Below are 22,873 nucleotides of genomic sequence, written 5' to 3'. Positions count from 1 at the left end.
GGTACCTACACAAAAACTCCAATCACCATCCCCGACAGAAAAGAGGCATAATGAAAACATTAGTGGATCGTGCAAGACGGATATGTGAGCCGCACTTGCTAAATGAGGAAATTAATCATCTAAACCACGCACTTCAGGCAAATGGCTACTCCAGAAATGAAATCCGAAGAGCAATCAAACCCAGGATGAAGCAAACAACCAAAGAAAAACAGTCTCCCACAGGAAAAGTGTTTTTGACATATATCAAAGGAATTACTGATCAGATGGGAAAGCTTATGAAAAAGAATAACCTTCAAGCAGTATTCAGACCCACCCGAAAAATACAACAGATGCTACGATCAGCAAAAGACAGCAGAGACCCCCTAACCTCTGCAGAAGTATACCGTATACCCTGCAGCTGTGGACAAGTTTACATCGGGACCACAAAGCGTAGCATCCAGACAAGAATAAAAGAACATGAAAGACACTGCAGACTTGGACAACCTGAAAAATCAGCAGTGGCTGAACATAGCCTAACTCAAACAGGGCACAGTATCTTATTCCAGGACACCAAAATACTGGACAACACTTCCAACTACTTTGTCAGACTGCACAGGGAAGCCATTGAAATTCACAAGCACAAGCAAAACTTCAACAGGAAAGAAGAAACCTTAAGAATGAACCGAGCATGGTTGCCAGTTCTGAAAAACACCAGGCTAACAAAACATTCTATCCTTGACAATAGCCCTGCAGAGAAGATTAGCACATCAAGTACCAATCCATATGCAAAAGAACCTCCTCAGGATACAGTGAAGCCTCCCTCCATTAGCATTCCACACCCTGGGAAACTCTTACAGGATGACTCAGCTCAACCCCACCCCTCCTGAGTAGATACAAATGACCTACATCTTTTCCACACTGTGACACTGAGAGATCTCTGTCTTTTGGTGCTACACCTCTGAAGATGCCAGCCACAGCTGCTGGCGAAACGTCAGGAACTACAATGCCAAGACCACGGCAATACAGCCCGGAAAACTCACAACAACCATACTTAATTTATATCCTACCTTTCTCCCCAATGAGATCAGAAGTGGCTTGCTATGTTCTCTTCTTCTCCAATTTATTCTCATAACAATCTTGTGAGGTAGGTAACGCTGAGAGGGTGTGACTGGACCAAGGTCACCCCCATGGCAGAGTGGGGATTCGAACCTGGTTTTCCTAGATCCTGGACTAACACTCTAACTGCTACACCACACCAGCTCTCACACTGGCTCGCAATGCTCTAGCAATTTTATGTCTTGGGTGACATTTGAACCATTGACTTCTCAGAGTATAGCTCTTTGCCTGCGTGCTTCAATAGTGCTCTGGGAGCGCAATATTTATCCTGATTGAGTGAGAAAGGAAAAAAGAAAAGATGGCAGGTGAGAATATATTTCCTGCTGCTGCTTGGATAGGCAGTGGAAGAAACATAAAATAAAAAAAAGTAACATTGCTGATTCCACCACATCTCTTCTGGGTACAACCTGGAAGTGACAAATGGTAGCTCTAGGAATAACTGGAAACTCTACCTGCAGGTTTTACCATAGATTTTTTCAGTGATTCCCAGATCTACCGGTTATCACTTCTGGGTCCCCTTGTCCTTGTCTCCAGTCATTCTGCCCTACCCCTAAACTAAGGATAGATGATCGTCTGCCATAGGCTCTTCTAAATCTCTGGCTTCTTCTACTTTGTTTGAAAAAAAGGGGATGAGTGGGGGAGTTGTGCCAAGTACCTAGTAAGTCACACTGCCTGCCCACCTCCTTCCCAGGGTAAAACCAAAGCCAACAAATTCACTGATTCATTGGGAAGAGGTGAATCGAGGAGAAGAGCAAAACAGATTATTTATTTACTTAGTACATGTGCTAGGGGAAGGAAGGCAGCACGGTATAGCCCAATCTCATCAGATCTTGGAAGCTAAACTGGGTCTGTACTTGGATAGGAGACCAGCAAGGAGTACTCTGCAGAGGAAGGCAGTGTCAAGTCACCTCTGCTTCTCATGTGCCTTGCAAGCCCCTTGCTGGGGTCACTATGAGTCAGTTGTGACTTGATGGCACGTTACACACACATTTGCTAGACTAGGATTATAGCAACAGAGAAAGTTGGTAATTATTACTAGGATTTGTATGCAAGTTAAAGTTATGTATAGTAATAATATTTTGTATGTTTAATCTTGTTTTTAGGGGGATCGTCTTACATTCGGGGTCATCTTGCAGGGTTGCTAACTGGGTTGGGAAATTTTTGGAGATCTGGAGGGTGAAGCCTGAGGTAGGCAGAGTTTGGAGAGGAGAAGAGACCTTACTGGGGTATAATGTCATAGAATCCCCCCTCCAGAGCAGCCATTTTCTCTAGGGAACTGATCTCCGTTGTCTGGAAAGGATTTGTAATTCTAGGGGATCTCCAGGCCCTGCCTGGCAGTTGGCAACCCTACTTTATTCCTAGTGTATTGTAAAAGAAAGTTAAGTGTATGGGTGCCATATAAAGAGGGTGAAACCTCAAAATGCTTTTAAAATACCTCCCCCTCTCAATTTTTTACCTCTGCTGCTTCTCAAGCCACAAAAGGATGCAGTAGAATAGACTGTACCACTTCAGGCCACAGGTAGGGAAAAAAGAGTTTTATAACTCCCCATCTTTAACAAAAAAAAAATTGCAGGAAGGTTTAAAAAAATTAAAGAAGAAAAGTTCTAAAGTGACCTGCTACATTCTGTGATCGGGTTGTAGTTCCAGTAGGAAACATTCAAAATCTCAAGTGTTTTATGCTGAGTAAAGTGTGTGAGCCACTCCTCTCAGCCCATCTCCCCCCAGTTGTATTGTGGGGACAATAATAACATTGACCTAGCTGAAGAAGTGAGCTGTGACTCATGAAAGCTTATACCCTACCACAAATTAGTCTTTTTTCCCTTTTTTTATAGAGGGAAAGGGGAAGAGAAAGTCATATATTTGTAAATTTATCATATTACACTGTTCAGTCTAATATATTTCAAACTTATAGTTCTTATTACAGATGCATCTTTATGTTCTGTGACTCAGCTATTATTTTCTATTTTTCCATTTATTTTTAGTTATTGTCCATAAAGGTCTTCATCTTGATTGTAAGCTAGGTTTCTTCAATCTTCTTCTGTATCCAGGTGTACAATGGCTCCCAAATTTCATTATGTGTTATAATATCAACATCTTTCAATAAACTGGAAAGTTTGTCCATTTCAGCTATCCCAAGTATTTTTTCTTTTTTCTTTTTTAAAGAATTTTTATTAGGTGAGAATATTAATATACAATTTTCAAATAACATCTCATTATCCTTTCCCCCCACCCTTTCCCTCCCCCCCTTTTTCCAGGACTTCCAACAGCTTTCCAAACCCTATATCCTAATCTATTCCCAATCTGTCCCCTTTTTCTGTAACTCCTTATCTCATGTTTACTTACTCTTTTATTCAACTAGGCCCTATCTATTAACTTCAAAAATACTGTTATAAACTTAAAATCTATTATCTATTTCTTTATATTAGCTCCACATATATTTAAATTTAAACGAACAGTCAGATAAAATATCTACTTTGATAATTCTAACAATATCTATTAACTCTAAGTCCTCTTACATTTGGGCTAACAATTAGCTAATACTTCACTTCATGTGGTAAAGACTCTATCTCTTCTAATAACAAATCCATTCTAATAATTTTCAAATTGCCATAGTTCCCCCTTTACGTTCCACTTCTTTTCTAAATATGTTTTCAATCTTCCCCAGTCCGTAAAAAATTCCGCTGGATTCTAATCTCTCAGCTTCCTTGTCATTTTGCCCATTTCCGCCATGTACAGCAATTTATGCTTCCAATCTTCAATAGTTGGTATTTCTTCCACCTTCCATTTTTGCGCATATAAGAGTCTTGCTGCCGTCATCATATAAAATAGTAATGTTCGGTATTGAGGAGGAACATCTTCCATGCTTAAGTTCAATAGCAATAGTTCTGGGTTCTTCTTTATTTGAATCTGCAATATCTCATTTATTACTTCTATAATATCTCCCCAGAACTGTCTGGCTATTTCACATGTCCACCACATATGATACAATGATCCTTCATGCTTTTTACATTTCCAGCATTTATCTGACATATTAGCATTTCCAAGCGCAATCTTCTTTGGCGTTAAATACCATCTATAGATCATTTTATAAACATTCTCTTTAATACTGGTACAAGTTGAAATCTTCAGTGTAGTTTTCCATAAATATTCCCATGATTCCATTGTTATTTCTTTATGACAACTGATTGCCCACTTCACCATCTGTACTTTGACCGTCTCATCCTCTGAATACCACTTCAAAAGTATTTTGTAAATTTTAGATATCTTCTTTTTGCTTTCTTGTAGTATAGTCTCTTCCAACTCTGAGTTTTCCCATTTAATTCCTTCTTTTGAACAATCCGAGTTATAAAGATCTCTGATCTGTCTATATTGGAACCATCCATAACAAGAAGATAACTCTTCCTCCAATTTAATTCTTGTCATTTTCTGTTCCATAATCAATATCTCTTTATATGGTAAACATTGTTCTTTGTTGTAGATAGCTCTCGGATCAATCACTTCAAACGGTACCACCCAAGAGGGGATGCCTTCACCCAGATATTTTTTATATTTTTTCCAGATCGTGAAGAGGCTCCTTCTGATATAACGATGCAAAAACATAGAATCGGCTTTTGTTTTATCCTGCCACAAGTAGGCATGCCATCCGAACAGCTTCTTATAACCTTCCAATGTTAAGAGCTTACAATCTTTCAGTGACATCCACTCTTTTAACCAAACTAGACATATTGCTTCGTGGTATAGTCTCATATTTGGCAACTGCAGTCCTCCTCTTTCTTTAGCGTCACACAAAACTTTCATTTTTACTCGTGGTTTCTTGCCTGCCCACACAAAGTCAGAGATCTTCCTCTGCCATTTTTCAAATTGTTTAGTGTCTCTAATGATTGGAATTGTTTGTAATAAAAACATGATCCGTGGTAACACATTCATTTTAACTGCTGCTATTCTTCCCAGCCATTACAGATTTAGTTTATTCCATTTAATCATATCTCTATCAGTCTGTTGCCATAGCTTTTCATAATTATTCTTAAATAAATCAATATTCTTCACAGTTAGCTCAATTCCAAGATATTTAACTTTATGTGTTACTTCACAATCGGTAATTTCCATTAATTCTTGCTGCTTTTGTTTAGTCATATTCTTACATAGTATCTTTGATTTCTTCTTATTAACATAAAATCCAGCCAGATCTCCGAACTCTTTTATCTTATCAAGCAACTTTGGCATATTTTGTATTGGATCTTCCACTATGACCATCACATCATCTGCAAAAGCTCTAACCATGTAGGTAAATTCTTTAATCCTTATGCCTCTTATAGCCTCATCTTCTCATATTTGAATCAATAACAATTCCAAAATCAAAATGAACAATAATGGAGATAATGGGCACCCCTGTCTTGTACCTTTTCTTATTTCCAATTTTTTGTTAACTCATCATTTACTACAATTGCCGCACATTGGTCTCTATATATTGCTTTTACTGCTTGAATAAAATCTTTTCCCATTTGCAACCTTTCCATTGTGGCAAACATAAAATTCCAGTTCAAATTGTCAAATGCTTTTTCTGCATCCACAAAGAAGAAACCAACTTCCCTTTCACAATGTTTGTCATAGTATTCTATAGCATTTACTACAGTTCTCAAGTTGTCTCTGATTTGCCTGTTTGGAAGGAACCCTGCTTGCTCTTCTGCAATAATTTCAACTAACCAGTCCTTTAATCTCTCCGCCAAAATTTTTGCAAAAATTTTGTAATCATTATTTAACAACGAAATAGGTCGATAATTCTTGACGTTACTTAAATATTGATTTTCTTTTGGAATCAATGATATGTTGGCCTCATTCCAAGACTCTGGTATCTTTTGTCCTTTTAAAATTCCATTCATTACCTCTTTCAGAAAAGGTACCAGTTCGTTTTCCAATGATTTGTAGAATCTAGCCACAATTCCATCTGGGCCTGGTGCCTTCCCTAACTTAGTTGACCGAATAGCCTCTTTTATTTCCATTTCCATTATTTCTGCATTTAATTTTTCCTTCCATTTTTCTGATAATATTGGTAAGTTGATCTTATTCAGATATTGGTCAATAGTATCCAAATCCACTTCTTTCCTTTGATACAACTTTGCATAATACTTAAAGAAGGCTCTACTTATGGCCAGTTGGTCTATTAACGTCTCACCACCTTTTTGAATCTTAGTTATTACTTTTTTCTCCCTTTTCTTTTTCAATTGCCACGCTAAATATTTCCCAGGTATATTCGCACCTTCAAATAATTTTTGGTTCAATTTTTTCAATTCCCACTCTAACAGCCCAATCCTAATAAGGGCACGGAAAGTGAACAGGAACCGAACTAAGGCTTGCGAGGGCGCATCTAGCCCGTACGCCCGCGTAAGTGGCCTTCCGCCCGCGCTGGGACGTGGCGCTGGCCCGCCGGCGGGCCAGCACCGGTGCAAGCCACAGGCGCCCGGGGCGGCGGCGCAGAAGTGGCGTAGAGCCCTACGCCGACGCAGGGGGGGGGCGGGGAGCAAGGCGGGGTCAGAGTTAGTCTGCTCCCTAAGCTCCTCCAGAAGCGGGAACGCCCACAGCGGCGCAAAAAAGCTACGCCACGGAAAAAGAAGGCGTAGCCCATAGGCGTCCATGGAACGGCGAAAAATCAGCCCCCTCTCTGAGCGCCTCGCCCCGCCCCTATGGCCCGAAGGAGCATAGGATGAGAACTATCCCGGGGACCAATCAGCATGCGCGCCCGGCGTGGACGAGCCCCCCTCTCTGCACCCAATCACCTGCGACCGCGCCCTACAAAACATCCGGCCAGCGCCACCCAAACCCCCAGGTAAGTGAGCACTCGGCCGGAGGCTCTGCCCGTCTGCTGAGTGGCATTGCCCCTTTGAAAACCGAAACGGGCTGAGGACATTCACATTGGCAGGCGCAGAATGCACTCCGGGGACTTTGCGAAAAACTGGGGGAACTTCGCATAAAGGGGAAGAGGTGCAAATGTCTGCCTAACTCTCTTTCTACCGTGATAGAAAGAATGACTCCACAGCTAACTGATGCATGCTAGTTGCTTCTAACTAAGCACAAACAAACTAACCCTTCCGTGGCAGAAGGGAATGACACTTTGCAAATTAACCGCATGCTCTCCCGTTTCCTTGCAGGTGCCCTGACTCTGGCGCTCCCACCTGGTGATGACCGACGGAGCGCTGACAGGTAAGGAGGAGGTGGGGGGGCATTCCGCAGATTAGCGCAAACCGCCCATTCACCTGAACCCACCCGCTCACTTGCCGCTTTGGGTGAGGCCCAGCAGGGGTGGGGGGCAACCATGGCCGCCCCTGGCTGCCTCAGAGGCAGGCGCCTCGAAAACCACATGTGGCCAGGTGTTTGTTGTGACCAGCTCATTCTCTCCCTTAAAGGTAAAGGCTTGCCAAGGCCGAGTGCATCCTCACCAGACCGTCATGCATCAGCTGCTGCCCTCGACCATGTGCAACCCCCCCCCCCCGGATGGCGGAGTGTGGGGCTTGCCTTGCCAGTGGAATGAGGCAAAGCCCACACGTGTCTTTTTCCCCCACAGGCACATCCAGGGCATGGCTGCTCCCCCGCGCCCCGCCCTCCCCAAACATCTCTGACGGATGGTTGGCTGCAGCCCAGGAAGCACCGTCGCGCCGCGGCCTGCATCCCAGCCCCGCCCCTCCGAGCGGGAAGGAGGGCTGTGTGGAATGCTCCAGCTCCCTCGCCAGCCTAAACGCAAGCCCGCTCTTTCCAGTGCAATAAAACGAGATGTACAACAACTGTTTTCTGTGTCTGCGAGTCTGACTTCGTCCTCCGCCCCTCCCCCAACACTCCCGTCACATCTCCCCACCTGCACATTGCCACAAATGTATCCGACACACCCCGTCTTGCCTCCCCGCCCCCTCCCTCCCTCCTCCCCCCCTCCTCCTCTGTATTTGACCAGTGTCTGTACCACCCATCTGCCGAAGAGAACTTGATTCTCAGAAGCCTGTGCCACAATAAAATTGGATAGTTGTAAAGGTGCTACGGGACCCTTTTTGAATTCGCTACCACAGGCTAACACGGCTAACCCCCCTGTATCTATGGCCAGGTAGAGGGTTGGGGCGGGGCATGTGAGCGGGGATCCCCGGTGGGGAGAGTAGCTGGCACACGATAAGCCAGGGAGAGGGTGGTGCGAGCTGCAGCTTCAAGGGGGCGGGAGATGGCAGGGCAAACGGTCCGCTCGCTGGAACCCTAGCCCCCACCAATGGAGAATCCAGGGTGGTGGCAGGTGGATGCCATATCCCGGGCAGGAGGTCTCGCGCGCCTGGGGAGGGTCGCCCCCCATCGCAGCCGCAGCCCCAGCAACACAGTCCCATGAGCGGCCGCCTCCCAGAGTGGGTCCAGCCCCTCGGGCGTCTGCAGCAGCCCCATTGGTCATTCCAACACCTTCCACCCCAGGGCGTCCTGCCTCGCATCCAATCCCGTGGAGCAGTTGCCAGCCTCCCACGCCAACAGGCCATGGTTGTTGGGAGGGGTGGGGTGTGCCTCTCAAGTCCGTGCCGAAGCCCTGCTCGGGCGGCTCGTCGCCATCCTCGACCCTCCGGCCCCCACCCGCTGCAGCAGCTCCACCCGCCCCAGAGGCACCCCTCCCTCGGGCCCAGTTGCGTGCGAGAGGCCGGGCCCATGGACGGCCAAGGGGGTCCGGCCGCCGGCCTCGCCGGTGACCGCCGCTGCCGCCTTGGGGGTGGGGTGGGGTGTTTTGCTGCACAGACGGCTCTCCTACATGCCTCCCCTTCCTCACGTCTGCTGGGGGAGGTGGGATGATATAATAATAAAGGCTGATTTCTGTGCAATGGGTGTCTGTGTTCTTTGCCTTGGGATGGGGACGAGGGGGCAGGCCCGCTGTGTCTGCCTCTTGGTGGCGGCCTCAGGCCAGCCCTCCCCTTCGGCACCACTTGGGGGCTGTCCCCTGCTGCCAGAGACTGGCTGCTGCCCTGGATTCCTCATGGCAGGGCGCCTGCCAGTCCCATGCCAACCTCTCTGGACGCGGCCGCCAGGGACTTGGTGCTACATTGGGCAAACGGGGGAAAGGCTTCTCAGACTACGCCCACCCCTCTCCTTCCCGACTGCGAGCCCCGCCCGACACACGAGCCGAGGCAGTCTGCCAGCATGGGCGCGGTTTGCCTGCTGCTCTGGGGCCTGGCCGGGATCGCGTGCTGCCCATAGGCTGCGCCTTTCCTGGCTCCTCCCCCTGACGCTTGTCAGGAACAGCGCCCTTTGGCTGCGCCTGGCGGCGGCCGTGGATCAAACCCGCCCACAACACTTTCTGGTTCTCCAAATTTGCATCTCTGCGCCGCTGCGGGCGCCGCTGCGGCCACACTTTGCTGGCACAGGATCCGGCCCGGCGGCGCCACTACACCACCAGTGCAGCCGCGTCGGCGTTGGGGCCGGCCATAGGATTGCGCTGTAATTCTTTATTGTTCATTACTCTCAACTGTTCTTGCAGAATTTTTATTTCTTGATACAACTTCTTCTTCCCAGGTCTTTTCTTTAATTGTAACTCCTTGGCCTTTATTTTTTCCATAATTTCTTGCCTTTTTTCTTCTTTTCTCCTTTTGTCTCTTGCGTTTAAATCCATTAAAGTTCCTCTGATTACTGCTTTGTAGGTATCCTATACTATGTCAGTTGAAACACCTTTATTTAGATTATATTGTATAAAGAATTTGGTCTCTCTTTGTAGTAGCATTATATTGTCTTCTGATTGCAGCAGGTCTTCATTTATCCTCCATCCTTGTCTTTTGGTGCCTTTCCCAAACTTCCACATTACTGGATTGTGATCTGAGCCTACCTTAGGCATTACTTCCACATCTTTAGTCCATACCGCCAACTCTTCGGAGGCCCAGATCATATCAATTCTTGATAATGTCAAATGTCTCGCAGAGTAGAATGTGTATTGTTTTATTTTAGAATTACTTCTTCCCCGTACATCCTCCAAATTTTCCTGATCTTTAATTCCAAAAAAGGATTTTGGCAAAATTCCTCTTTTTTTATGAGCGCCTTTCGTTTTTTTTATCATCATCCACATTTGTTACTCCATTAAAATCACCTGCCAGAATTATTTGAGCATATGTCAGTCCATCCAGTTGGTTCTGTAAATCTTTAAAAAAAGTTCTCTTTAGCGCCATTCAGTGCATAAATCCCAATCAAAAGTATTTTCTTTGCATTCCAAATTATTTCCACTGCTATATATCTAGCTTCCGGATCATTTAAAATCACTTTCGGTTGCAGCTCATCTTTAATATATAAAACAACTCCTCTTTGACGCCGCTGCAAATTCTTTCCCCAATTTAGCAGATTTTAAATATTTCACATCCTGTTTCCTAATATGTCTCTCCTGCAAACAAATTATATTACAATGTTGTTTAGACAGCCAGTGGAAAGTAGTTTTATGTTTCGAAGGTGAATTTAGTCCATTTACATTCCAAGATATAATTTTGCACTCCATAATCAAATTTTAGATCTTTTGGGTAAGTCTTTTTCATAGTCCTTTATGAACATTTCCATCTCCTGTCCATATCTGAGTGTTTTTCTGGTCTCACGAAACTCAAAACTCAATCCTTCTGGTATTTCCCATCTATATCTGATGTTCAATTCTTTCAGCATTTGTACTAGTTCTCTGTATTTCTTCCTCTCCAACAACCCCCCCAGGAAGTTCCTTCATTATTCTCACTCTTTTCCCACCAATTTCCAGAGGGTTTTGAAATTGCTTACTCACAATCTCTTCTCTTGTTCTTTTCGTTGTAAATTGGACTATTATATCCCTTGGTAGGTTTTTTTGTGCTGCATATTTTGAGTTGATTCTGTATGTCACATCCAGAAAGGCTGCCACTTCCTCCGGTTCCTTATTCAAAAATTCTGCTAGTACTTCTGAAATCTGCTCTTGGGTTGATTTCCCTTCCACTTCCGGGACTCCGTGAAATCTAAGTTGTTTTTCCATATGTTTACATTCCGCCACGGCCATTCTCTCTTTCAAACCCTTGGTTTCTATCTTGTGTGATACAGCCAACTTGTCAGTTTCATCTTACACTGTTTTAACTTTCTGCTGTGTCGATTGTAATTCTTTCTTGACCTCATCAATATTTTTAACCAGCTCCACCATCTCTGATTTAAAAGTCTCTTTGAGCTCCTTAATGTCTTTCACAATCTCTTGCGTCATATCTTTGATCTCCTTATTCCCCTCTCTTATTCCCCTCTGCGACTTTTTTATTGAGAAAGTCCAGCGCCGTTTGCCATTCTTTCTTCGACATAGTGGGGCTTGCCTTACCTCGCTCCCACGAGTCTGCTCTTTTCCTTAACTCCGTGGCGTGGCTGATTTACTTTCCTCACCTTAAGCGCCAAATTTTAACAAAGTCTTTTAAAAATTTGTGATCTTAGCATCCAAAATGTCGGGCGTCTTTTCTCTATGGTTTTTACTTGAAGTTTATGCCCTTTCCCTTATCCAAAATGTCCTACTTCCACCCAATTTGAGGTGAAGCTCTTTCCCTTCTTCAAAATGGCGCACGTCCTCTTCCGGTTCCTCAGAGGTCGCTTCCAGCCAGTCTTTCGATTGTACTGACGCACTTCTGGTTTCTCTTCTTGACACAGCGTTTCTCGCGATGTTTCAACTTTCTCACACTTCGCTATCTCTTACAAGCCGCAGGTATGTAAAAAATAATCTATTTTCCATGTTAGCTCCTCTCTAAAAATTTCTTTTTTCTCAGTTACTTTGCCGGAATATTCACAGTAAGTTATTAAGTCTTTTGCAGTTTTTGTCTTCTAATTTGATTCAGTTTCTTTTACCATTTTTCTTCTCAAATAAAGAGATAGCAATCTTTACCTTATTAAATCTTCTTTATAGGTTGTAATTGCTGTTTCAGTAGTTACGATAGTCCAGTATTCCTACTTTAGTGCTGAAGCTTGAGTATGGAGGTCTTAAGCCAAAAACGTGACTCCAGAGCTACTGCAGAGATCTTTGCCACCCGTCTACAAGTGGGGTCTCAAGGCTGGGTGGGTTATCATTGTGTAGATCCCCTACCACAACCGAGACACTCACACTCTTGGGGTCTTGAGCGTACTTGCCTGTTCTCCGCCTGAGAACAGGGGTCTACGGGCAGTTGGCACCCCACTACCCCTCACAAACATCAGCACGGACAGCCAAGCTCTCTGAGCTGTGTCAGCCCTCCATGAATTCCAAGCCGGATTCTACTCACAGTAATCACAAGTGTCAATAATTACATAGGAGATAATCACACTTTACCCAAGTTGTCTGTAGAACAGCTGGGGGGAAAACACGTTTGTCAAATTTCAGCAAAACCTTTTTCCGCTGTTTAATATTCTTATTACAGATGCATCTATGTTCTGCAACTCAGCTATTATTTTCTATTTTTCCATTTATTTTTAGTTATTGTCCATAAAGGTCTTCATCTTGATTGTAAGCTAGGTTTCCTCAATCTTCTTCTGTATCCAGGTGTACAATGGCTCCCCAATGTCATTATGTGTTATAATATCAACATCTTTCAATAAATTGGAAAGTTTGTCCATTTCAGCTGTCCCAAGTATTTTTTCAATCAGGTTTTCTTGTGTTGGGGTAACTGCCATTTTCCAGAGTCCCGCATATAAAATCCGAGCTGTTGTTATTATGTTCAAAATCAGATGGTTTTGGTTTTTGTTAACTGGGACCAGTATGTGGTTTAGTAGACAGAGTTCTGGTTTCAAGGGCAAGCAAATCAAGTATCTGTTGGGTCATTCTGTGAACCATCTTCTTATAGGTGCTACTGGACTCTTGCTCTTTTCTAGTAACACTGACCTAGTTACCACTCAGAGTCGAGCACCTATCTATCTAGAAGAGCAGTAGATAAGTGTACTAATTATTATAAAAACAGAGAATGCAACTCCCTAGCCGTACATATACTTCATCAATGTTAAAGAATTTTAAGCATTTTTTCCAAGAAGCCACAGCAACAGAACTTAGCAAATGCCAATCAGTTAAAATACACAAAGAACCCTGTAGAACTGTTTCCCACATTCGACAAGATCCTTTGGTTCTTTTTGGTGTAGCAGATGAGCATGGCTACTCTTCTGGAATCGATTTCTAAAACTGCTTTCCAAGGGTAGTGCCCAGTTAAACAATAACATTTGGGAAATGAATCATGGTAAAAAAGCAAACAACAAAATTTAAAATGGCTATTTATTTCTTCTCATTAGCTGGTCCTTTCTGTTCCTTACAGGCATCAAGATAATTATATAGCATTCGGGGGGAGGGGACCTGTTAACTCAGCACTAGTTGCTAAGATGGCCACCATATATTTTCCCTTTTTACTCCGATAAGGATACGAGAAGCAAGAATGTAAGAAGCTGTCATGGAGGGCAAAAAAGAGAAATGCAAAGTGCAGGAGTGGCCGTTAAGGAAGGCTGGCCTGCTCCTCATTTTCATAGACTTCACAATCTACTTTTAAGTCCTAGCCCACAGATTGGGAAACATGGCTCTAGAACCTGGACTTTTCTGACCCAACTATCACCTAAGCACACAAACTTTCAAGATTTGATCTTGCCATTTTTCGTGAATTTTGACAGCAGTGAGAAGGTGCCATTACAAAATGGCTGCCGTAGAGTACTGGGGGGCAATCACAAAACGTTTAGACATTGAAAGCTGTTGAAGAAAACAACTGTTCCTGAAGAGGTGCCCCTTGCAGACACAAAGGCCACAGGAAGTCTTTTATAGCACCTTCACTTCCAAGGATGTAGACGAACCTGGGACTCCACATTACTGCCCTTTCCTTCTTATCAGCTGTTCCCTGTGGTTCAGCTCAGGCCTCAGAATAATAATGTAACTTTTGGGAGCAAAGATGCAACCTAGAAGTCCAGCACTGGAGGACAAGATGGAGAAGATCTCCACGGCCACCATGTTTTTCCCCTTGGTGCTCAAGTAGGTTGGAACAAAGGACAACCACACACTGCTGAAGACCAATAGACTGAAAGTGATAAATTTGGCTTCATTAAAACTATCAGGTAACTTCCTGGCCATGAAAGCCACCACGAAGCTAACAAAGGCCAGGAAGCCCATATAGCCAAGGGCACAGTAAAACATGGTAACAGACCCTACATTGCATTCCAGTACGACTATTGCGGCCTCTGAGCGCTCGTCAGCATCAGGGAATGGGGGAGAAGTTGCCAGCCACACCCAGCAAATTGCCGCTTGGAAAAAGGAGCAGGAAATCACAATAGAGTTGCCCACTTTTTTCCCCACCCACTTCCTCATGCTGCTTCCTGGCTGGATGCTTAGAAAAGCCAGGACCACTGTGACTGTTTTTGCCAGCACACAAGAAATGGCAACCGAGAAGACCAGGCTAAAAAGGCTTTGTTGGAGGAGACACGACACCCGAGCTGGCTGACCAATGAATAGCAAAGCAGAAAGGAAGCCGAGGAGGAGGCAGATAAGGAGAGCGTAGGTGAGGTTCCTGTTGTTGGCTCTGACAATGGGGGTGTCGCGGTGCTTGATAAAGATTCCGAGCACCCAAACTGTGATGAAAGAAAAGAGAAGGACAAAAGTCACTAAAGTGACCCCCAATGGTTCTTCGTAAGACAAGAAATCGACGCCTTTGGGAACGCACTGGGACTGTCCCATGTTTGGATAGCGATCTTCTGTGCAAGTGATGCAGTCATCCAAGTCTGTAAAACAAGGGAGGAGGGAGAAGGAAGGACAGCTTCAGTGTTTCCTGTATCCCACAGCCGTTCTCGTACCTCATACTTGCAGTGGATCCTCCGGTAGGGATCACAGCATCCGTATTTCACATTACAAGCCGTCTGTGCCTGCATGGCTCTGTAGGAGCTCAGCCGGTCAGTTCCATATGCAAACAGGAGATGGCTTTATTTTACTTTCCTATTGAACTATTTCACTACTGTTGCAGATTGGATCAGGAGATTTTTTTCTTAAAAAGTGTCTCCATCTCCGATCATCAGATACAGGGTCTAATGAGAGAAGTTAAATTGAGAGAGAACAATTGGTCCAAGGTCATCCAGTACAGCAAGATTGTACTTGGCTACCAGTGCCCTATTCCACCATAGAAATGGATCCTGAGGTCCGATCTTCCGGAGACGTTGAGGGTCTTTAGTGGACAGGAGGAAGTAGGACCCCTGCAAATGCTGTGGGTTTGCTTTAAAAAATGCCCCACAGCCCGTCCCCATAATTTCCCCCATAGGCCAAATGAATTAGGGATTCTTTAATTTTACTAAATCAGATTAGAGAATCTGACCCAGATATTAGGGATAACAAATGTGTATGGTATTCCTGATACCTGCATCCTGATTAAACCATTTTTTTTGCTACACATTCCTAGTTAAAATTATATTTTGATAATGATCTGCGACAGTACAAACCCAAGATATTTTTCATGCTACATCACCAGCCATTCAGAAGCCATCAGCATATTCTAAAAATTAGGATTCTTTTTGCCCTAAATTACTTCAAGATATTCATTTATAATCTCTCTCTCCAAATGGGGACCCAAAGCAGGCTACATTGTTCTATTCTCTTCCTTTTCATCCCCACAACAATCTAGTGAGGCACATTTCCGGCTGAGAACGTGTGACTGGCCCAAGGTCACCCGACAGACTTACAGGGCAGAATGGGGACTGGAACCTGGAGCTTCCAAATCCTGCTCCCACAGACTAACCACTGCACCACACCAGCTCTCTCTTAAGGTGCAACTCCGTTTACGAATCCACTGCAAATATTCTTACCCTGCTTCTCTGAAATCTTCCCTTCCGGACACGGAACGCAGTCGTAGCAACAGAATGGCTCCCCCTCCTTCATTTTCTTCCTGTGACCTGGATGGCAACTTTCACTGCAGACAGAAAGGGGTGGTGTCTATTGTACAAATAAATCAGGAAAACGACCCGTCAATAATAGATGTAAAATGAGATTTTGTTTGGTTTCTCCAAATTATTATACATTGATAGCTGAAGATTATTGCTTCTTGTGTGCAGTGAGTAGTGCCTTTGATTCATTCACCACAGAGTGCACTATGTTTAATTACTTCTCCAGAGCTCTTTCAGCTCATGAAAATTATTCATCTTTGGTCTAGTTCCAGCTTGAGTGGGCCAGGATCACCTATTCTGGCGTTCAAAATTCCTGGAGATTGGAAGGTGGTGCCTAGGGAGGGTAGAGTGAGGGGAAAGAACTCATGGGGTACATTAGGCCATACAGTCCGCCTTCGGAAGCTGGCCTTTCCTAAAAGGGAACTGATCTCTATAGTCTGCAGACCAGTTGTATATAAACAATTAAACAAGTCCTTTCTTTGTATTGCAGGTGGTGTAGCTGCAGAAAGCTTCTCGAAAGAAGTCCAGAAGTTCAACAGGTAAGTATTCCAATCATACAAATAACTGAATAATGCTTATTCCTTTTTTCTTTTTTAGGTGGAGCTATGAAAATGGGTTGAGGAGGACCCAAAAGGATCCCCTTGCCCAACAAGAGGCCGCTGACAGATTACTCTTGTTTCATGTACGCAACACTTCATCAGGGGCCAGAAAGGACTTGTTTAATTGTTCATATATGAGAGTATGCTTTTTGTATTCAGTCGACACCAATGTAAATTTGTACTTAATGTTTATAGAAATATTTTGTTATATGTTTATTAAGCAGTAGTCACTTTTCACCTTTAAATGTTTTACAAAATTATATATTTATAAAACTAAATAGTGTATGTTTATTGTGTTTTCCTCCAGTGTGGGATTTACCACCAAGTTGTTTGGCTTTAATTCTAGAGGTGCCTCTTGTTTTTTCATCAAGCACCCTCCTGGAGGTTGGCAACCGTATTTAAAGAGTTTACATATTTGAATGTTCTTCCCTTTTCCAACCCCCCCCCCCCCAAAATCCGCCTATAGAAAAGTATCATATCAGAGAGAGGTCTCGATGACTTTTCTGTTCAGATCACAATTTGTTCATATAATGTGAGCAGCGCTGTTTTTTTTTTTTTTAAAGGACTTTTAATGGGCTCTGCTAGCTTTTCCTCTATCACACCCAATTCTTACAACAGCACCCAGCCACAAGATCTCCAGCATAAGACTTGGGAAAGAGGCCATGCAAAAAGCAAGATTTGGGCCCAGTAACACCTAGGTTTCCAGGCAATGAGCTTTTGAGAGTTAGAACTCCCTTCGTCAGATAAGAGAGAAGATGTGGAAAAAGAGGATGGAGAGTTTAATCCTTTTCCTCCTTGCTATAAATTAAGCCACAGGGGCGATTCTTTCTGTCCTGTGGTTTCAAAGGAGCATTGCTAATTTGAAAGAGCAGTGGAGGCGTACAGTGCATTTTAGCATAACATGTTTGTTACCTGCTTAAACCCACTGTTCCATGTAATGCCTTCTTCATTAATGGTAAACTCTTGGACTGCAGGAGCTTCTGGGTGAAACTCTCCAATTTTCACTTTAAAAAAAGACTGATTTGGGAAAGTGAGCCAGTTTATAAGATCATACCCAGTTACCAATTCTCCATTGGTATCAAATGCAATTTTGTCCCCAGCACTGTTATTAAATGAGACGCTTCTCAGAAAGTGGTGAAGCTAGATTGAAAAGGGAAACACAAATGGAGATTCTTTGGAAAATCAAGGCCATGCTGGTAATTACTTCTTAACAGAATGATTTTTAAAGGAGTGCTAGTAAGCAGCATGTGCCTGATACATTTTTTTTCCATTTTATTCTTTACTATATGATTTTGTTCTTGCTCTTTTTGTGTGTGTCGATTTCAAGAAGAAACAGGGGCTTCCAGACTTACCTGGGTGCTCAGGTTGTGGGCGATGCGGGGAAGGCAAGCAGGGAGAAGGCATGGTGTCCGCCATGTTGTGAAGGGGCTGGGAATGACCAGGGGCCAGGGGATCACATCCCGTGCAGGCTCCTGGATTGGGAAACTGGCCCCCACACCTTGGCACTTGGCCCATGGCGGCATCCTGCCCAGCCCTCCTTTTCATCACAACTTTGGGGTGAATAGGCTGTGGATTGGGCAGTGGACACCGATCCTTTGGGAGGGAATCAGGGCCCTCAGGCTCAGTTTACCTATTATGGGGATTCCCATAAGGGGTCTGGGAGTGAGGAATGCCCAGCACATGCCCCGTCGGGGGCTGTCAGTCAACCTCACTCCCAGGTGGCAGGGGATGATACACACGGGGTGTATGCCCACATGGCATCCCACTGACTGTCATCCCATGGTTCCACTCCTCAGCAGGGGTCAGAGGTTGGGTGTGGGTGATCGGCTTGGCAGGCAGGTCAGCCGATGCTCAGATAGGTACCCTACGCACACCTTTGCTCCCTGAGGTATAGCCTCAAAAAAGTTGTGGCCTCTTTACCTCCAGCACTGTGTCCATGTGTTTTTTGTCACTGTGCCCCCTCTCCGCTCTCCTCCCCCACTCAGCACTCCTCTGCAAATGCATTTCGCAGCTGTAACTTTTTATTTCCCTCCAAAGTGGGAGGAAAAGTGCGAAGGAACCACTGAAGAACTGTGGTGTTTTTTTCTGGAAAGAAGAGCAAAGAAATGAAGACGATGAATTCCTGAATGGCCCTTTGGAGAGGAAGTTTGTCATACCGATTTGATCCTCCTTCACTCTCCATAGACATGGGGTTTTTTCGACATACGATATTTACCTGCCATGATGGCTGACTCAAGAGGACATGTTTTCTTCTCTCTGTCTTTCCTCTATGTCCATAAAGGGATGAATATATGGCATCCAGAGCATGTGCCACAGCATAGACAGCATTGTAGATACTGTAGCTGTGGCCAGTCATACGCATTTCAAACACATCTCCGGGCAGGCTGTCCAGCTTCTCTTCTCCAGTGCAATTTTTATCAAACTCCTGCCCCAACTGTGAACCTGAGAAATGACAGAGGAATGCCTGTTCCCAGAAGTCCCTGATGAAGCCATCTCCATGTGTCCAAAGAGGCTGTCTGCTCTGAAGAAATTGCTGGAACCCCGGTGGTTCATTTGTGTGAACGGTGAAGGAGATAGCACCGTGAAGGAACTCTATGCCCCAATTTCTTTGACTATAATAGGATGCATAATCCATATCAATTGTCATAACGTACACTTTATCTTTAGGCATTGCAGTTGTGCCTCCTATCTTTGATAATATTATTGACCATCTCATATAAGAGAGAAACTCGGTATCTCCGAAAAGGACAACTGCATGGGCTTTGCTCTCTGTTAGAACATCAAACAGTCTCCATCTCTGGTCCATCATGTTAAAATAATGTTCTGTTGTAGTGGGTGGGAGGAGTTTTTCTATGAAGGCCAAACAGACACCATTTTGAGAAAAGAGAGTAAGGATGGCTTGTTGAACTCTTGCTCCATGTTCATCGTCCGCAGCAATGATCCCAATCCATGTCCAACTGAAATGCAGAATTAAGTGGAGGATTCCCTTATATTGCTGGGCTTCATTTGGGACCATCTGATAGACAGAAAGGCCTGATGATTGTTCATTTGTGTCTGAAGTGGAGCCATAGGTGAGCTAAAGGAAGTCAGCATTAGGAGGGAAATGTAGCGACTGAGATTAAAAAGTTTTCAAAACATGTCTTTATATGTGAATGAATCCGTTATCTGCAGAGAAGTGCATGTTATACAGTTGGAGCACTTGAAAAAATTAAAGTCAATTCTGACCTTCGCTTTCTGGTCATGGATGTATCTGAGTTTGGTTCTAGAGAAGGCCATAAAGGCTTCTGGGTAGAAGGACTCATGTTACTCGACCCAAAGGTTTGCTTAGGTCAGTTTTTCCTCAAGTGGCCCTAAATGAAGCTAAATAAAGATCAAACATAGTAAAGGTCAAGTGAAATTCTAAATACAGATCAAATGAGCCTTCGTAGCATAAAACATAGCAATCTGGTTCCGAATATTAGATGAAGGGGATCTTGATTTTCTTCAAAGCAAGGAAGTAGGAGTTTGCAGTTGATGTGTTAACTAGGTGAAGTAAGGCTTTGTAGACTATGCCACGTTTTCATAGAATGTGTTATAGTATAATCATTACCTCTTTCTAATTCTCTGACATAGCCTTAAACAATATATAATCTGGGTCTGCAAGCTAGCTATTTTGGGCGAGACTTGGAGGGCTTCTCCCCGCTCTTAAAGCATTAAAAGCTTCCGTCCAGACTCAGTCCCTTCTTGCGTATTTTTGTCTCATACATACGGAGGTCCTTTGGGGCTCACATCATTTACAGAGAAGAAACGAAAATGATTTCTGTTGCTGGGAGTGTGCAAGGTGTGAAGGGGAACTAGATGGATACCTCTGATGAAAGAAACTTCATTGTTCATGAAAATGTATGCTGTAATATGGGGGTCCCCAACATGGGGTCCTGGTGCTCTCTGACACTTCCTTAGTTCCCACTAAGAGTTTTCAGAAAGTGAGTAAGGCCTGTTGGGGCTCATGCCCAGCAAGGCTTCTGATTGGCTCTTGAAGATGTGAGTGGCTATGTAAATTAAAATAACATTGTTTCAGTAGCAGCTGCCACCACTATTCTCTGTAGTGGTTAAAAGCGGCAGGCATCTAATCTGGAGAACTGGGCCTCTAATCTGGAGAACTGGGTTTGATTCCCCACTCCTCCGCTTGAAGCCAGCTGGGTGACCTTGGGTCAGTCACAGTTCTCTCAAAGCATTCTCATCCCACCCATCTCACAGGGTGATGGTCACGAGGATAATAATAACACACTTTGTAAACTGCTCTGAGTGAGCATTCAGTTGTCCTGAAGGGTGGTATATAAATCGAATTTTAGTGTTATTATTATCATTACCCAGTGTATTTTTAAAATCACCCTTCTTCTCCCCTGCATCCAGTGTGTGTGGGGCTCCACTGCCTGCGGCAGCCATTTTTTGTCAGAATTCCCAAAGTGCTCAAAGGCTCAAAAAGTTTGGGGATCCCTTCTGTAATAAATGTGGTTCGCTGCTGCAGCAAAATAAAACAGGAGCTCAGTGACACCTTTAAAAAAACTATACGACTTGAGTCCAGTGTCACCTTAGAGACCAACAAGATTTGTAGGTATAAGCTGACTCCCCTAAGCTTATAAAATCTTGTTCGTCTCTAAAGTGGCACTGGACTCAAATATTTTGGAAATGTTTAGGAAATTTTATGTTTAGGAAATTATATTGTAAGGAAGAGAGTTCAATCAGGTAAGCATATAAAATGTAAAGTGGAAGTTTCTTGTGTGCTCTGGAATAGCCCATTCACACACATAATAGCGTATTAACATATTTTTGAACAGGTCCTAGAAAATGAATCTAAAGTAATTCAGTTGTAAACTAATATATTTTTTTAAAAAAGAACATGGGGCAAAAAAGGCTCTTTACTAATGGTTTGTCAGATGTGACCATTCCTGGGAAAGGTACACCAGATCAGAGTCACAGGTGGCTTGGCAACATCCCTATAGGGCTGCTGCAACGTGATGTGTGTGGGTCAAAAGCTGCTTTATATCATCCAGACTGGTTCCTAGATTACCAAAGAATCTTGTTTCAGTCTCTGAAAACCCTGGACTGTCCGTATCCAAAGTTCCCCTGCAGAGGCACTGCTACAGGAACAGGACACCTTCTGAGGTCCATCTGGTTGGCTCTCACTGTCGGCCCTAGATGCATTTCTATGTTGTTATGAAATGCCTTGGCCAGTGTTCTTAAGGAAAGGCATCAGATGCATATTCTAAAGCCAATAAAAATATAAAGCATGGAAAGAGATATTGCATAATGTTTTGCATTTTAACATCATTGGATTCTCATTTGGATACATTTACCGAAAAGAGTCATGCCATTAAGGTATGGATACTTTAGAAAATGTGTTTCTCTTAGCTTGGAACTGCCATGAACTGATGACATCTGCTGTTCTATAGCAACGAAAACCCTTTGGTTACATTCCCTTCGTATTCTGCACACCCAGCTTACCTGTGGGAGGTTATAGATGGCTAACAGAGTTGTTATAGAGAGGGACGTTTCAGCTTCCAGTCCTCCAATGACTGCTAAGAGATTGTTTTGGAAGTCACACTTGTAGTTGGGGAGAACTCCATTCTTTGTAGAGAGAAGTTCTATTGTGGCACGATAGGTCATTCTTGCATTGAAGTAGCTGTTACAGACGTGGAAGCCCAAGGTGACATTTGGTAAGATCTGGAGGTTTTCATTGATTTCATTCACAGCGAAAGCCACAGCCACGGCATGTTGATAGTGCTTAGTCCGTACACTAGGACAAGAGTCACGGAACAACTGAGCAAAATGGTTGTCACATTGTTGTACCTCATGCTTAATTGTTCATATCTTACTAGAAATATAGCTCCATCCCTTTTAAAATTCCATCCTCTTGAACCCCAGCGATATTTTTATATATTTTAAGTGATTCTCTTATCTTTTAATATCCCACCAGTGAGTCAATACAGTAGGACTCTATAATGTAATTAAAACCTAATGCTCCACAGAAACTGGAGGGGGGGGGATAAGCGTGGCCTCACAACCACCTCTCTGGAACTGCCAGTTGGTAATACCAAGGATTTCTATTCAGCCCAATGAACAATCTAAGAAGAACCTTGGCTCAAGCACGATATCCAGTTTACCAAGATTCTGTGATCACCTGGCTGCACACAACAGCTCTATTCTGCTAAGTAATAAGTTTGCTATTTTAAAATAATTGAAGAAGCTTCAATTAGTGCTTTCCATATGAGGTCAAAGTAGACAATAGTCAGAATCCTTTTTTTCCCAAAGAAACACAGAACAGAAATGGGCTGACCAGGTAAAAGAGAAGGTAAAATTTAATC

At 43.8% G+C, this 22,873-nt stretch overlaps 1 protein-coding gene and 1 long non-coding RNA gene across 2 annotated transcripts; one reads left to right on the top strand and one right to left on the bottom strand.

The window, feature by feature from the left end:
• The first annotated feature begins 6,679 nt into the window (after positions 1 to 6,679).
• Positions 6,680 to 7,708, top strand: LOC129326903 (uncharacterized). The gene is made up of 3 exons (XR_008596764.1): positions 6,680 to 6,919; positions 7,242 to 7,293; positions 7,655 to 7,708. It is a non-coding gene; the product is annotated as an uncharacterized LOC129326903 (long non-coding RNA).
• Positions 7,709 to 13,876: 6,168 nt separating this feature from the next.
• Positions 13,877 to 18,052, bottom strand: LOC129327959 (vomeronasal type-2 receptor 26-like). The gene is made up of 3 exons (XM_054976706.1): positions 17,882 to 18,052; positions 15,853 to 15,979; positions 13,877 to 14,781 (listed from the first exon to the last, which is right to left on the bottom strand). The coding sequence occupies exons 1-3, from the start codon at positions 18,050 to 18,052 to the stop codon at positions 13,877 to 13,879; spliced, it is 1,203 nt and encodes a 400-aa protein (XP_054832681.1).
• Between the last annotated feature and the right edge of the window lie 4,821 nt (positions 18,053 to 22,873).

The sequence above is a fragment of the Eublepharis macularius genome, chromosome 4 (assembly GCF_028583425.1).
Source record: "Eublepharis macularius isolate TG4126 chromosome 4, MPM_Emac_v1.0, whole genome shotgun sequence".
NCBI lineage: Eukaryota > Metazoa > Chordata > Lepidosauria > Squamata > Eublepharidae > Eublepharis > Eublepharis macularius.
This window is presented reverse-complemented; position numbering and strand designations above follow the sequence as displayed.

Excerpts from the sequence above, each read along its gene's own strand:
- LOC129327959 (XM_054976706.1), bottom strand. The coding sequence starts at position 18,052 with ATGCCGCCATGGGCCAAGTGCCAAGGTGTGGGGGCCAGTTTCCCAATC. Across the intron at positions 15,980-17,881 it reads CCCACAACCTGAGCACCCAG|ACACCACCCCTTTCTGTCTG; the intron begins GTAAGTCTGGAA and ends TTTGTACAATAG. Across the intron at positions 14,782-15,852 it reads GAAGATTTCAGAGAAGCAGG|ACTTGGATGACTGCATCACT; the intron begins GTAAGAATATTT and ends CTTGTTTTACAG.